Source organism: Eleutherodactylus coqui, chromosome 3 (assembly GCF_035609145.1).
Source record: "Eleutherodactylus coqui strain aEleCoq1 chromosome 3, aEleCoq1.hap1, whole genome shotgun sequence".
NCBI lineage: Eukaryota > Metazoa > Chordata > Amphibia > Anura > Eleutherodactylidae > Eleutherodactylus > Eleutherodactylus coqui.
This window is the reverse complement of record NC_089839.1, coordinates 207,157,735-207,171,312: the sequence shown is the minus strand read 5'-3', so window position 1 is coordinate 207,171,312 and position 13,578 is coordinate 207,157,735. Positions and strand designations below refer to the sequence as shown.

The 13,578-nt window shown below is 46.8% G+C and overlaps 1 protein-coding gene across 2 annotated transcripts in view; it reads right to left on the bottom strand.

Annotated features, from left to right (window-relative positions):
* Positions 1-13,578, bottom strand: part of CACNA2D2 (calcium voltage-gated channel auxiliary subunit alpha2delta 2) — a 209,450-nt gene that overhangs the window by 59,146 nt on the left and 136,726 nt on the right. For both annotated transcript variants that reach the window (XM_066596905.1, XM_066596906.1), the window contains exon 4: positions 1,583-1,642. In XM_066596905.1, coding sequence (XP_066453002.1) covers positions 1,583-1,642 — 60 coding nt within the window. The remainder of the gene's footprint in view (positions 1-1,582; positions 1,643-13,578) is intronic.

Genomic DNA, 13,578 nt, shown 5'->3' with positions numbered 1-13,578 from the left:
AAGAAAGGAAAAGGGAAGGGGCAGAAACAAAACGAAAGAGGAAGAAGAGGAGGAAAGGTAAGAAGAAAAGTGAGAAGTAGAAGAAATGGAGAGAGAAGTAGCAGAAGGAGAAAAGGAAGAGGAGAACAAGAGGAGACAGAAGATAATATGGAGGAGAAGAAAAAAACTAAGGGAATGAAGAGAAATTAGAAAAATTGGAGGAAGGAAGAAGGAAAAGAGGAATAGAAAAAAAGAGGAAGGAGAAGAAGAAAAATGAAAAGGAAAGGAAAGAGAAAAGGAGAGAGAAGTAGCAGAAGGTGAATAGAAAGAAGGGAAAACAGAAGAAGAACAGGAGGAAGGAGAAAGAAGAAAAGGAGGAAGGAAAAAGAGAAGGAGGGGGAGAAAAAAAGAGAGAAAAGGAGGAAGAAGAAGAAAATAAAGAGGAGGAGTAAGTGAAGATGAGGAGGAAGTAGAAAGAAGAGGAAGGCGAAGAAAATGAACCAGAAGGTGAAGGAGAGGAGAGGGAAAGAGAAAGAAGTAAGAGAACAAAAGGATGAGTAAGGACAAAGTGTTGAGGAAGAATAAGAAAGAGACAAGGTGAAAGATAAAGAAAAAGAGAAGGAAGGATAATAAAGTGAAGTAGAAAAAAAGGAGAAGAATTAGGAGGACAGTTAAGATGAATTAGAAGAAGATGCAGAAAAATGAAATAAAAGACTAAGACTTGAAAAAGAAGAAGATAAAGACAAAAAGGTGAAGAAGAGGAAAAAGGAGAAAAGAACAGAGGAGAAGAATGAGAAGAAAATGAAGAAGAAAGGATAAAGGGAGAAGCAGGGGAAGGAGAAAGAAGCAGCAGAATGTGAATATGAAAAAGAGAAAAAAAAGAAAAATGAGAAAAAGAAGAGGAAGGTGAAAAAAAGGGTAAGAAGGGAAAAAAATAGGAGGAAGGGGAGAAAAGAGGAGGAAGGGGAAAAAATAGGAGGAAGGGGGAAAAAAGAGAAGGAAGGGGAAGAATGAGAAGAAATAGGAGAAGAAGAGAACTGCAGGGGAGGAAAATGTGAAAAAGATGAAGAGGAAGATGAAGAAAGGAAAGTGAAGGAACGGATTGAAAAAGAAGAGGGATGGGACGAAAACAGTAAAGAAAAAGGAGAAGAGAAGAAAAATGAAGAGGAGGACAAGGAATAATGGGATCATGAATGAAGAGGAAGAAAGATAGCAATAGCAGAAAAGAAGGTGAATAAGTGGAGGCAGCTAGGAACAACAGAAGAAAAGCGATGTCCAGGGGTAACAGAGAAGATACAGCAAGAAGGGGACGGACCAGAGATCAGCTCCTCAGGAGCACTCAGGAAGATGTGATCGGGGTGGGAGGTGCAGGCAGGTGTGGAGCAGAGTGCCTGACAACATCCAATGCCCACTGTGCCACACTGGATGAAGTATCTAGAAGATGATGGCATTATCCCTATCTCCCTGCATATAACCATATCTATAAACCGCACTCACATACATTCCGGTGGGCGTGGAGACGTCTGTGGCTCCTGCCGCGTGCAGACAGAGAAGCTAAACACAAGGGTGGTGAGGGAGGACCGGGCACGGAGACAACACTCACCCTGATGTTATCCTGCCAGCGGTGATTCTTCTGGAACTCCTCTGCAGCGCGTGCCAATCTCTGCAAGACAAGAGCCACAAGATGTTATCAGTACAACAGAGCGACACAATGTTAGAAGACATCACACCCACAACAGCCCCCCTGCCGCCATAGTCAGTTATGGCCTTTACACCCTAAAAAAAATCGACATCTTAGAGCGGGCAGCGGCGTCTCCGCTCAAATCTAAGCATGAGCTGGAGATATAATGAAAAAGATGCTGTGTGATAATCACTTATGGCAGCTACGACTATACCCACAGGGAATGTCATCCAGCTTTCCAAGTACCCTGAATGGAATATATATCTGCATTGTTCTTTAGTGACATCTCCAATGCTCCCTCTATGTCAGTCTTCACTGAAGTTCTGGCATTCTATTAAAGAACAAAGAATCCCAAGATGAACATGATTCATTGGTGCCTCCAGATATTGGGGCGCTGCAGAACATGAAGAATTCATGCGGTTATCATCAGTGATGATACAGCAGCTGCAACAGCTTTACATGGGGGCTAAAAGCAATTCAAATCTGTGCCACAGATTAAGACCACCCTGTGTGTCCATAGCCCCCATAACTCACAGCTTATCTGTATAAAACATACTCATAATAATGAGCAACACTGCCTCACTATCCTCCATGTATCATCATCACACAGTCACATGGTGAAACTGGACTACAACTCCCAGCATAGTCTACAGGCTTGAAGTCATGTATTCGAGTAGAACAGAAATTTTAAAAAATTACATCAGGCTAACACTGTATGAAAAGATCCATCATCCATCAACTGTCCATCCATCCTCTATCAACTGTCCATCCATCAACCCTCCATTGACTGTTCACCCACCCATCCAATTTCAATCCATCAACCCTCCATTCATCCATCGACTGTCCATCCACCCATCCTCCATCCATCAATCGCACATCAAATCTCCATCCATCAACCCTCCATCTATCCATCACCCATGCATGCATCCATCAACCCTCTATCAAGCATTTGTCAATGCATCACCCGTCCATCCACTCATCCGTCCATCCATCCTTCAAGCCCTCCATGCATCCATCAGCCCTCCATGCATCCATCAGCCCTCCATGCATCCATCAGCCCTCCATGCATCCATAAGCCCTCCATGCATCCATAAGCCCTCCATGCATCCATCAGCCCCCCAAGCATCCATCAGCCCCCCAAGCATCCATCCGCCCTCCAAGCATCCATCCGCCCTCCAAGCATCCATCCGCCCTCCAAGCATCCATCCGCCCTCCAAGCATCCATCCGCCCTCCAAGCATCCATCCGCCCTCCAAGCATCCATCCGCCCTCCAAGCATCCATCCGCCCTCCAAGCATCCATCCGCCCTCCATGCTTCCATCCGCCCTCCATGCTTCCATCCGCCCTCCATGCTTCCATCCGCCCTCCATGCTTCCATCAACTGTCCATCCATCCACCCTCCATGCATCCATTAATTGTCCATACATCAACTCTACATCCATCCATCAACCCTCCATGCATCCCATCAATTGTCCATTTGTCAACTGTCTATCCATCCACCCTCCATCCTTCCATAAACCCTCTATGTATCCATCAACTGTCCATCCATCAGCTCTCCATCCATCATCCACCCATCAACCCTCCATGCATCCATCAACCCTCCATGCATCCATCAACCCTCCATGCATCCATCAACCCTCCATGCATCCATCAACCCTCCATGCATCCATCAACCCTCCATGCATCCATCAACCCTCCATGCTTCCATCAACCCTCCATGCTTCCATCAACTGTCCATATATCAACTCTACATCCATCTATCAACCCTCCATGCATCCCATCAACTGTCCATTCGTCAACTGTCCATCCATCCACCCTCCATGCATCCATCAATTGTCCATATATCAACTCTACATCCATCCATCAACCCTCCATGCATCCCATCAATTGTCCATTCGTCAACTGTCCATCCATCCACCTTCCATCCTTCCATCAACTGTCCATCCATCCATCAACCCTCTATGCATCCATCAACTGTCCATAGATCAGCTCTCCATCCATCATCCATCCATCAACCCTCCATGCATCCATCAACCCTCCCTGTGTGCTCCCAGATATTCATACACATAGTCGCGTGCATCAAGCGTCCCTGCAGCATGTTGCACATAAATGAGAATGCTCAGTGTGCGCGTTTCATATAATAACTGCACAGTAAAAGCTCTACCTGAAAGGCGGATATTCTGTGGGCGTAATAAGTGGCGGAGCGCAGCGGGAGCTTCCAGTGACTGATGGGAGTGGTAACCCTTCCACTGCCAAAGAACTTACAACCAAACGGTACAGTCACCCGTACTACACTCTGTACATGTAATCTCTGGTGTTACATAGGACTGCAGGTTACATCTACCACATCATTTTGTACTTAAAGTGTTATCACTGTGTTTTATCTATCGTGTTACATAGGACTGCAGGTCACATCTACTCCATTATCTCCATGCATAACATGGTGCTGCAGTGTTGGCGCGTGTTCTTCTCCATTCCAGGCACACGGCTCCGGCCTGGCGTCACGCGTCTCCTCATCTCTGGCTCTGCGGCTGTATTAAAGCATTTAGAAGAGATCAGTGAGGGGTTAGCAGACTTAACACAGCGAGGTGGAGGCGCGCGGCGCTCTGCAGACCGTACATGGAGCAGCGCAGATAATATTCTTAATCCAAATATATAAATAAAAAGAAAATAAATCATACAAACAGCCGCGGGCGCAAACTATCAAGTCGCTGGCGTTTCTGCAGCTACACAGAATGTGACCTTTTCCAGCCCAATCTCCCGTGTTCCGGTCGCCGCGCTGATGGAAAAATTAATACAATAGATTTTATTTAAAGGGAAAAAGGTCACGGAGAAAACGGCAAAAACTAATCTCAGGTTGTAGGAATCAGACCTTTCCATGGAGTAATTGTACCCCTCCCCTGTACCGTGCCCCCACAGATAGAAGCAGCAATGCTGGCACCTCCGAATACGCCAGGCAGATCTCAGCAACATGCAAATCAAATTGGGCAGGTTATTGGTTATAGTCCGTGCGGAGCACTGTGGGCACTTATATGGGCAGTGCAATGAGAAAGACTATGATTGGCATTGCTATGGGTACATGCATGGGCAGCGGTATGGACGTATCTGTGGACAGCGGTAAGAGGAGGGGCACCTCCATGGGCAGAGGTATTGGCAGACTACAGATGGAAAGGAATCTATGATTGTTGTTCTGCGTTGGCTCTGGATCTGTCACCCAACACAACAGGGAAAGATACTGATGTGGGCAGAGCTAATTACAGACATTGGTGGTGGGTTTCAGCTGCCCAGACAGCACTGGCATCTCCACTGCCTGTACTTGGAGGCGATACGGTGCTATGGGACATGGGACCACTCACTGTGTATACACGGTATACAACCTGTCACTGCAATAAATAAGGCCATCAACAAAATATGGTACCACAAACCACTCCCGTCATGGTACAACCACACAAAATACCCTATACGCTACAACAAACCACACCCGACATGGTACAGCCACCCAACATACCCTATACGCTACAAAAAACCACACCTGGCATAGTACAGCCACCCAACATACCCTAAAAACAACAAACCACACCCAACAATGTTACAGCCACCCAACATACCCTATATGCTACAACAAACCACATCCGACATAGTACAGCCACCCAACATTCCCTATACTCTACAACAAACCACACCCAACATGGCACAGCCACCCACCATACCCTATAAGCTACAACAAACCACACACGGCATAATAAAGCCCCCCCCCCCACATATCCTATACGCTACAACAAACTACAACATAGTACAGCCACCCAACATACCCTATATGCTACAACAAACCACATTCGAAATAGTACAGCCACCCAACATACCCTATATACCACAATAAACCACACTCGACATGGTACAGCCACCCAACATACCCTATACGCTACAACAAACCACACATGGTATAGTACAGCCACCCAACATACCCTAAAAGCAACACAACACACCCAACATAGTACAGCAAGCCAACATTCCATATACTCTACAACAAACCACACCCGACATAGTACAGCCACTTAACATACCCTATACACTACAACAAACCACACCCAACATAGTGCAGCCACCCAACATACCCTAAAAACAACAAACCACACCCAACATGGTACAGCCACCCAACATTCCCTATACTCTACAACAAACCACATCCGGCATAGTACAGCCCCCCATATACCCTATACGCTACAAAAAACCACACCCAACATAGTACAGCCACTCAACATACCATAAACGCAACAAAACACACCCAACATAGTACAGCCAGCCAACATACCCTATACGCTACAGCAAACCACACCCAACATTGTAGAGCCACTCAACATACCCTAAACACAACAAAACACAACATAGTACAGCCAGACAACATTCCCTATACTCTACAACAAACCACATCCGACATGGTACAGCCACCCAATATACCCTATACGCTACAACAAACCACACCCGGCATAGTACAGCCACCCAACATTCCCTAAAAACAACAAACCACAGCCAACAATGTTACAGCCACCCAACATACCCTATACGCTACAACAAACCACAGCCAACAATGTAACAGCCACCCAACATTCCCTATACGCTACAACAAACCACACCCAACATAGTACAGCCAGCCAACATACCCTATACGCTACAACAAACCACACCCAACATAGTACAGCCAGCCAACATACCCTATACGCTGCAACAAACCACACCCAACATAGTACAGCCAGCCAACATACCCTACGCGGTACAACAAACCACACCTTGCATAAAAAAGTCATCCAGCATATCTTAAACGTTACAACAACCCACACCCAACATAGTGCAGCCACCCACACCATAAAGTCACATGATGCAGCCACCCAATATACCCTATACGCTACAACAAACTGTACCCTACAAGGTCAAACACTGGAAAAAGAAGACAGCTGCCTCTGTTTAAGCATAGTCATTCCGAGGATTTTCGCCGATCGACGGATTTCCGCGCAGCAGCAGGTCTTTTTGCTGATACGCAGCAGCCGGCCGTCTGAACGGCAGAAAATAAAATACTCTAATTAAGATCAGGACTCGATCGCGGCAATTCGTCATTCAAGCAATTTTACAGCATGAACGTAAAAATGCGTTCTGTCTAAGAGCGCTATTAGTCGTAGCAGGGGAAAGAAACCGACACATTGTATTTAAAAGCACTAATTACAAACACCTGAACATAATTAGCTGGTCACATGATGACATGGCGAGGAACGTCACCCACAGAAACAAACTACCGTAATCCAAATACAACATATAGAAGTTTCCAGAACTGCGTCATGTACCAAAGGATCAGTATCTCATCTTCTGCACCCCATTCCTTATCTTTTATATTGTTTTTGGTACATGACGCAGTTCTGGAAACTTCTATATGTTGTATTTGGATTACGGTAGTTTGTTTCTGTGGGTGACGTTCCTCGCCATGTCATCATGTGACCAGCTAATTATGTTCAGGTGTTTGTAATTAGTGCTTTTAAATACAATGTCTTGGTTTCTTTCCCCTGCTACGACTAATGGCGCTCTTAGACAGAACGAGATTCTCCCGATTCTCCTTCGCCCAAGTGAATAAGGCAGTGATGTCATCGCCAGCTCGCCCGCGCCCGGGAGCCTGCTTAGACTGCATTATTTTAATTGAGAAGTACGCAGTTTTCACTCACGTGTCATTCAGTGTTTCACATTCCTCGGTGAGCGATTAGTGTTTAAACTGCATATTAAGTGACCGAGCCGGCGCTGGATTTTATGCCGCTGAAACTGAACAAAAAAAAAAGCGCGCAATTCTCGTTCGTCTGCATTGTGTCCAAAAATGGCATGAACGAGAAAAAGCATTTTCTCGCTCATTCTCACAGCTGGGTATGGCGTACATACACCGCAGCCTGGAATTCCTTCGACAGGGAGAAATCTTCAAAAATCCTTCCACTGTCTCAATAGCGCCAGCTGACGTAGTTTAGTAGTGCTAGACGCTGCTAAACTCCCTCCCCCTCCCTTTGCTGGTAGCTCTCATAGAAGCCTATGGGAGCTGCCGGCTGATCACGACCAAAAGATAACGCAAGCAGTTTGGACCCCCACAGCACACTATACACCGCTGCCTCCAGCTGCCCCCCAAGGTGAGTCCTGTCGCGGGGGATTTGGCGTCTCGTGTCCTGTCCTGTGTTGGATCCCACAGGGACCCGACTCCCAAAATATCCCACATGAGAGTCTCCTTGACTATATTAACATTAGGAGTCTAATCAGCAATCAGCATCTCATAATTTTCTGATTAGCTCTGATTAAACTCCAGGCACCGTCAGAGCGCACGGAAAAGCTCAGGAAGCAGAAAACGCCAACATGGAGCCCGGACCCTGAACACAACCGAAGGTGGGATCCGATAGAGAGGTGGGGCAGTACCTGGGTATAACAGAGTGAAAGATGGCGGGATCCAACTGTGATACACAACACAGGGATAGAAGATACATGATAAGTGATGTCATCACCAGGGGGCGGGGCTGTGACTACCTCCCAGACAGGCTGGTTGTCAGCAGTAATAGATAAATAGCAGTAAAGCCCCATTTACACGCAAAGATGATAGATCAAATTTTGTCAGAAACTGACAGTTTTGAGGGATCATTTTGCATTGGCTACAATCAGCCCATTAGTAGCTAACTAGCTTCATTTGTGTGTATTTAGAGAACAGCAGGTGGTCTGTTCTCTAAATGCATCACTTTTGCTCTGCTGTGGGCAGCAGGATGTATACAATGCTATCAGCGCTGCCCGCGAAGAACACAGCATGCAGTCCCTCTTATCAGGGTTGACGGATTTTATGCTGAGCTGAACTCAGCGATGGACAAAGAGTGCGCGGTAAGTGCACGCTGGGCACACATTTACACACAACGGCTATCGCTCAAAAGCAGTCATTTGAACAAATTTAGAGTGTTAATCGTTGCGTGTAAATCAGCCTTTCCTCTAGTATAAGGTGTGCGGATCTCATGTCTGATCACAGGTAATTATATCAGTGATGTCATCACCAGGGGGCGGAGCAGTGACTACCTCTCAGACATGACATACGGGCTGGTTGTCAGCAGTAATAGAAGAATAGCTCTTCCTCCTATGAATATAATTGACGTATTTTGGCTCCCATGATACTCGGGATCAGACACAATCCGTAGAAGAGTCCAGATGAATTACGGGTGACGTGACGCTATTGTTCTGTTGTATCAGTCAGGACCTGCGATGCTTTATACTCCGGTCTCAGTGGAGATTTTGTGCGGTGGCATGTACAATGGTTGCTTAGATACGCGCTGCGGCGGAATGTATATATGTCATTACCTGGGCTGAGTTGGAATCTGGTTGCTTCGGGGTGTGGGCGATATTATGGGAACAGAAGGTACAACGCCTACCATAACGCCACAGCACGGGGTGACCTCGGAGGGTCGGGTGCGATGTGAGCAGCACTGTCTGGCGTTACCATAATATGTACTATTACTAGACGTGCGCCCCGTGCCTCATCACCTTCACCAGCCGTATCGCTTCCATCAGTCAGGGGACATCACTTTTACTATAGGGTCTGCATATTTTGCAACCGTGTTTTTGCTCCAGCGCATCTTATATAGGAGTGAAGCAAAGTTGCTTATTGTCTGCATTAACCCTTTATTTTGGTCTAAGGACATGACGCTTTTTGAGGGACTTTCAACTCCACTTTTCAAAAGCCAAAACTTTTTTGTTTTTCAGTCGACATGGCCATGAAATGGGTTTTTTGTAGTTCTTATTGGTTCCATTTTGGGGTACATATTTTATTACTGTTATTGCCTTTTTGGGAAGCGAAATGAGCGAAAAAGGGTTTTTCTTACTATTGTTTTTTTTACCATTGTTATCTATTTTTTGATATACTTGTATGGGACTTGAGCCTGGGATGCTATGATCGCTCTGCAAAAACATTGCATTACTTCAATTATCACTTATTTCGGGGGGACTGATGATGGCCATGTAATCGCAAAGGGCCAATGGGTCGCCATTTATACTCGCCGGACCCGGGCCGTCTGAACGGCTGCACAAACGGAAGATGCAGCCATGACTTGGTTACAGCTGCCTCTCATTCACGCGATTTTCGTGACACTGCCGTCTGAAAATCGCCTACGCTTGTGTGAAAAAGCCCTTAACCTGTATGGCAAATGCTGTAGAAAAAGAAAAGGCAAAAAAAGAGCCAAATGGCTTTTTTGTTCACTTTGCCTCCCACAATAAAAGTGATAAAAAGCATCCCAAAATGGTACCAATAGAAACTGCAGCTCATCACTCAATAAACAGGTCATCAAGGAGCTCCGTCCATGGAGGCATACACAAATGGTGGGACTGTGAATGCAGCGATGCAAAAAATATATTTCCCCCCGCCCAAAAAACTCGGGTTTTTATAGTGCAAAAGTGTAAAAACTTTAAAAAAAAAAAATCTATAATTTTGGTATTGTCGTAAAAGTACCGACCCGCATTTATGCTGCATCATTAACGTTAAGACAAAAACCAAGAAAACCATAAGGGCAGAACTGATGTTTTTTTTCTCCCAGCCATCGTAAAAAAATGACTAAAAGTTATACAATACACATTATGTACCCCAAAATGCTACCGATAAAAACTGCAGCTCGCCACACAAACATCCAGCCCCCATGGGACCGTGTCGACAACAAAATGAAAAACACTATGGCTTTTGAAAAGTGGAGATGAAGATCCCCCAAAAATCATTGCGTCCTTAGCGCCAAAATAAGCCGAATACGGACCAAAATAGGATATTTTGTATCGCTGGGACTGAGCATGAAGCCAGAGCTCCGCAGACACATGCCTTTATTAGACGGACACCCCTGGGATGCAGCGACGGGGAGCCACATTGTATCCAAAAATAGGATATGCCGCGATTTTTTAATGGGTCCATATAAAGAGCGCCCCTCTGCATACCCAATAATTCAGCGGGTCTGTGTGCTGGCAGTAAAACATATGAATGGGCTCTAACATGTTCGGTGCGTGCAGATCTTATTACATGTATGTGCGTGCGTACACAGGGGGGTACAGCCGTGACTCGGTGATCACGCGGGTATGTAATTAGCCAGGGGTGACCTCTAACAAAAAACACTTCAATGTTAGCGAGAAAATCTCTCCTAATGTTATGCAAATTGTCAGAGAGGCAATCAGCCTGTGCAGCCCGTTAGCTAGGCCGGCTACTGCTGGCGTACAGCAATTTGCATGCAATTACCCAGAGTGCCCCGAGAGTACCCCCCCCCCAGGCCCTGAAAGAGGGACTCCATCACCGCGAGCACACAAAACGGGGGAAGGGAGGACGAGCAGGTGAACAAGGTGCCCCGCGACAGGGACGATGACCAGGCGGCACATTACGGCACAGAGCCGTTACCTCTAATTAACTCTAATAGCAAATTATACCTCGCAGCATCCGAGCCGCCACTTCAGACGTCCGCGGCGCAACTCAATGAGATTTATAGTAGGGAGAGGGGCCGCCGGGTAATGAGAGGTTACAGGGAAGAAGGGCTAATGGGGTCCTTTGTAGGGACGTTACACACAGCCCGATTCTCTGCGCTCGGGTCTAAAGATATTTCATGGCGCCGTAAATGTGACCCCCTGTACCGAAGACGTGGTATTCGAGATGGTCACCTGACTCAGATACACGGCCTCATACATAATTGCTGTCAGTGAATGGAAACATTAGTGAAAACCTGGACAAACCCAATACTGTTAAAGGGGTTGTCCAGTTAGAATTAACTTTTTCAAATCAGAGCCAATAGGGTTAAAACAGCATTCTGCGCCCAGCAATCCAGCGCTGCAGCCCCACAATTCCTCTGGTGGCTGTTGACAATGGAAGTCAGGTGACTGTTGCCTGCCAATCAGAGGCTTCAGCGTCACTATTCTGAATTCCTAGCAACGTGGCGTCCGGGATGTGTCATAAGGAGAACGGGCGGCGCCGCTATGGGCTCTGATTGGCAGGCAGCGGTCACCTGACTTCTGCTGTCAATAGAGACCAGAGTGATCGCGGGGCTGGAGCGCTGGATCGGCAAGGTTGAGGACGGGTAAGTACCGCTTGTTTTATGGTTTTAACCCTTTTGACTCTGATTTGACTCTGATTGGACAACCCCTTCAAGAGATGCCGTTTGTTACTATGTATCCAGTTTAGTTCTTTACAGTTTAGTACAATGTAAAGGCTTATTCGCACGGGCGTATTCACTCATCGTATTATGCGTGGATCTTTTACGCGAGTAATACGGAGAAGAAAAAAAAAATAGCGGCAAGTCCTATTTTGGTCCATATTATGGACTGGAATTGTGCATTAAAGTCAGTGGGATCGTGTAAATATGTACGATACGTGTATTTACTGCGTATTTACGGCAGGAGAAATCAATGTGATCTTGTTGCAGTTTTTTGTGAGCAGGAAAACCGCATTGAATATGCGCACACAAAAACCAAAACACAATAAGGTCCAAATACGCATAGTTTTGGCCCGGAAAACGCTATGTATTTCACGGACCGAAGCTGTATACGCGTGTGTGAATGCGCCGAGCAGCCTGGACGTGGAGTTGGAGGGATGAATGCCCGTACACATCTGCATTGCAGGCTCTGGCACAGACCTGGCAGAGTCCCGCATGAGGCAGCGAAGCAGACTGCACTATTTCATCCATAATGTCGGTTGGCATGCCAGAAGCCACGGGCACCCATTCTAGTCTGCGGCGTCCGTCAGGGCCATTTCGCTCAGGCATGTGCCGGATCTGGTGCTTCCGGTATTTTCTTGTTCGGCTTTAAACAATGGAGATCAGCTGGAGCCGCGGCGCAGATGTGAATGGCGGATGACCTTGAGATTATCCACGTTCACACGTAGTGGAAATGCTGCGGATATTCCGCCACGGCAAAATCCGCAGCATTTCCGTATCAAAAACCGCGCCAAAATCCGCACCATTGGTGAGGATTTTGACTTGGATTCAGATGCGGATTTCAGTGTGCACCAAGAGCGCAGCGCACGCCGTCACCCGGAAACCGCTACTGAGCGCCGCCAGTCAGGTGATGTGGAAGGGGGCTGCCTGTCACCGGGGGAAGCTTACAGCCGCATTACCTGACTGGCGGCGCTCAGTAGCGGCTGACGGTGTGCGCTGCCTCCTTGGTGTTGGCAGAGGTGAGAGGAGCGTTATATGTACGCTGAATTCACCTGCGGATTGGCGACTGAGTCAGAGTCAAAATGATGTGAAAATGCTGCGTATTTGCCGCTACATGTGAACGTACCCTTAGGCGTCATTGACTGACAGTCACCAGTCATACGCATACATCACCCCATAGACATGATGGCAGGAGAAGTGCACACACTGGAATGTGTCTGTGACCGCGCACGATGCCCGCCAGTGCCCTTCACCTTCACACAGTCTAATGTGTTTCCATTCAGTGAAGCTCCTCTGATCTTGTAATTATCTTCCCATTTCCAAAAGAGCAGCAATAGTGACACAATAACCCCCATCGGATCGATATCTCACTCCGCTCCGTGCCTATTGTGCCGAGGGGTCGGACCGCTTCGATCCAAGCAGCAGCAAGAAGAAAAGAGATCAGACAAGCAGGGATGGGTGCAAGGCTGGAATCATTAACCCACTCACTCTATCAGATGTAGCTTGTCTCTCAGGGCTGGCACCCTGTCACTGGCAGCTCAGTGCCATCCTCATGCCAATCTGTCCGTGCCAGAGACAAGTGTCAGTCTAGCACTAGGTTATTGTCACCTACCACAGAGGTGTGGTGCCATCCTGATTATGTAATGCCGATGCCACCCCAAAACAGTATAATGTGTCTGTAAAACCTTGACTCAATGTAATGCTGATAAAATCCTGACACATTGCAATGCCCATGCTACCCTGACAAACAGTAATG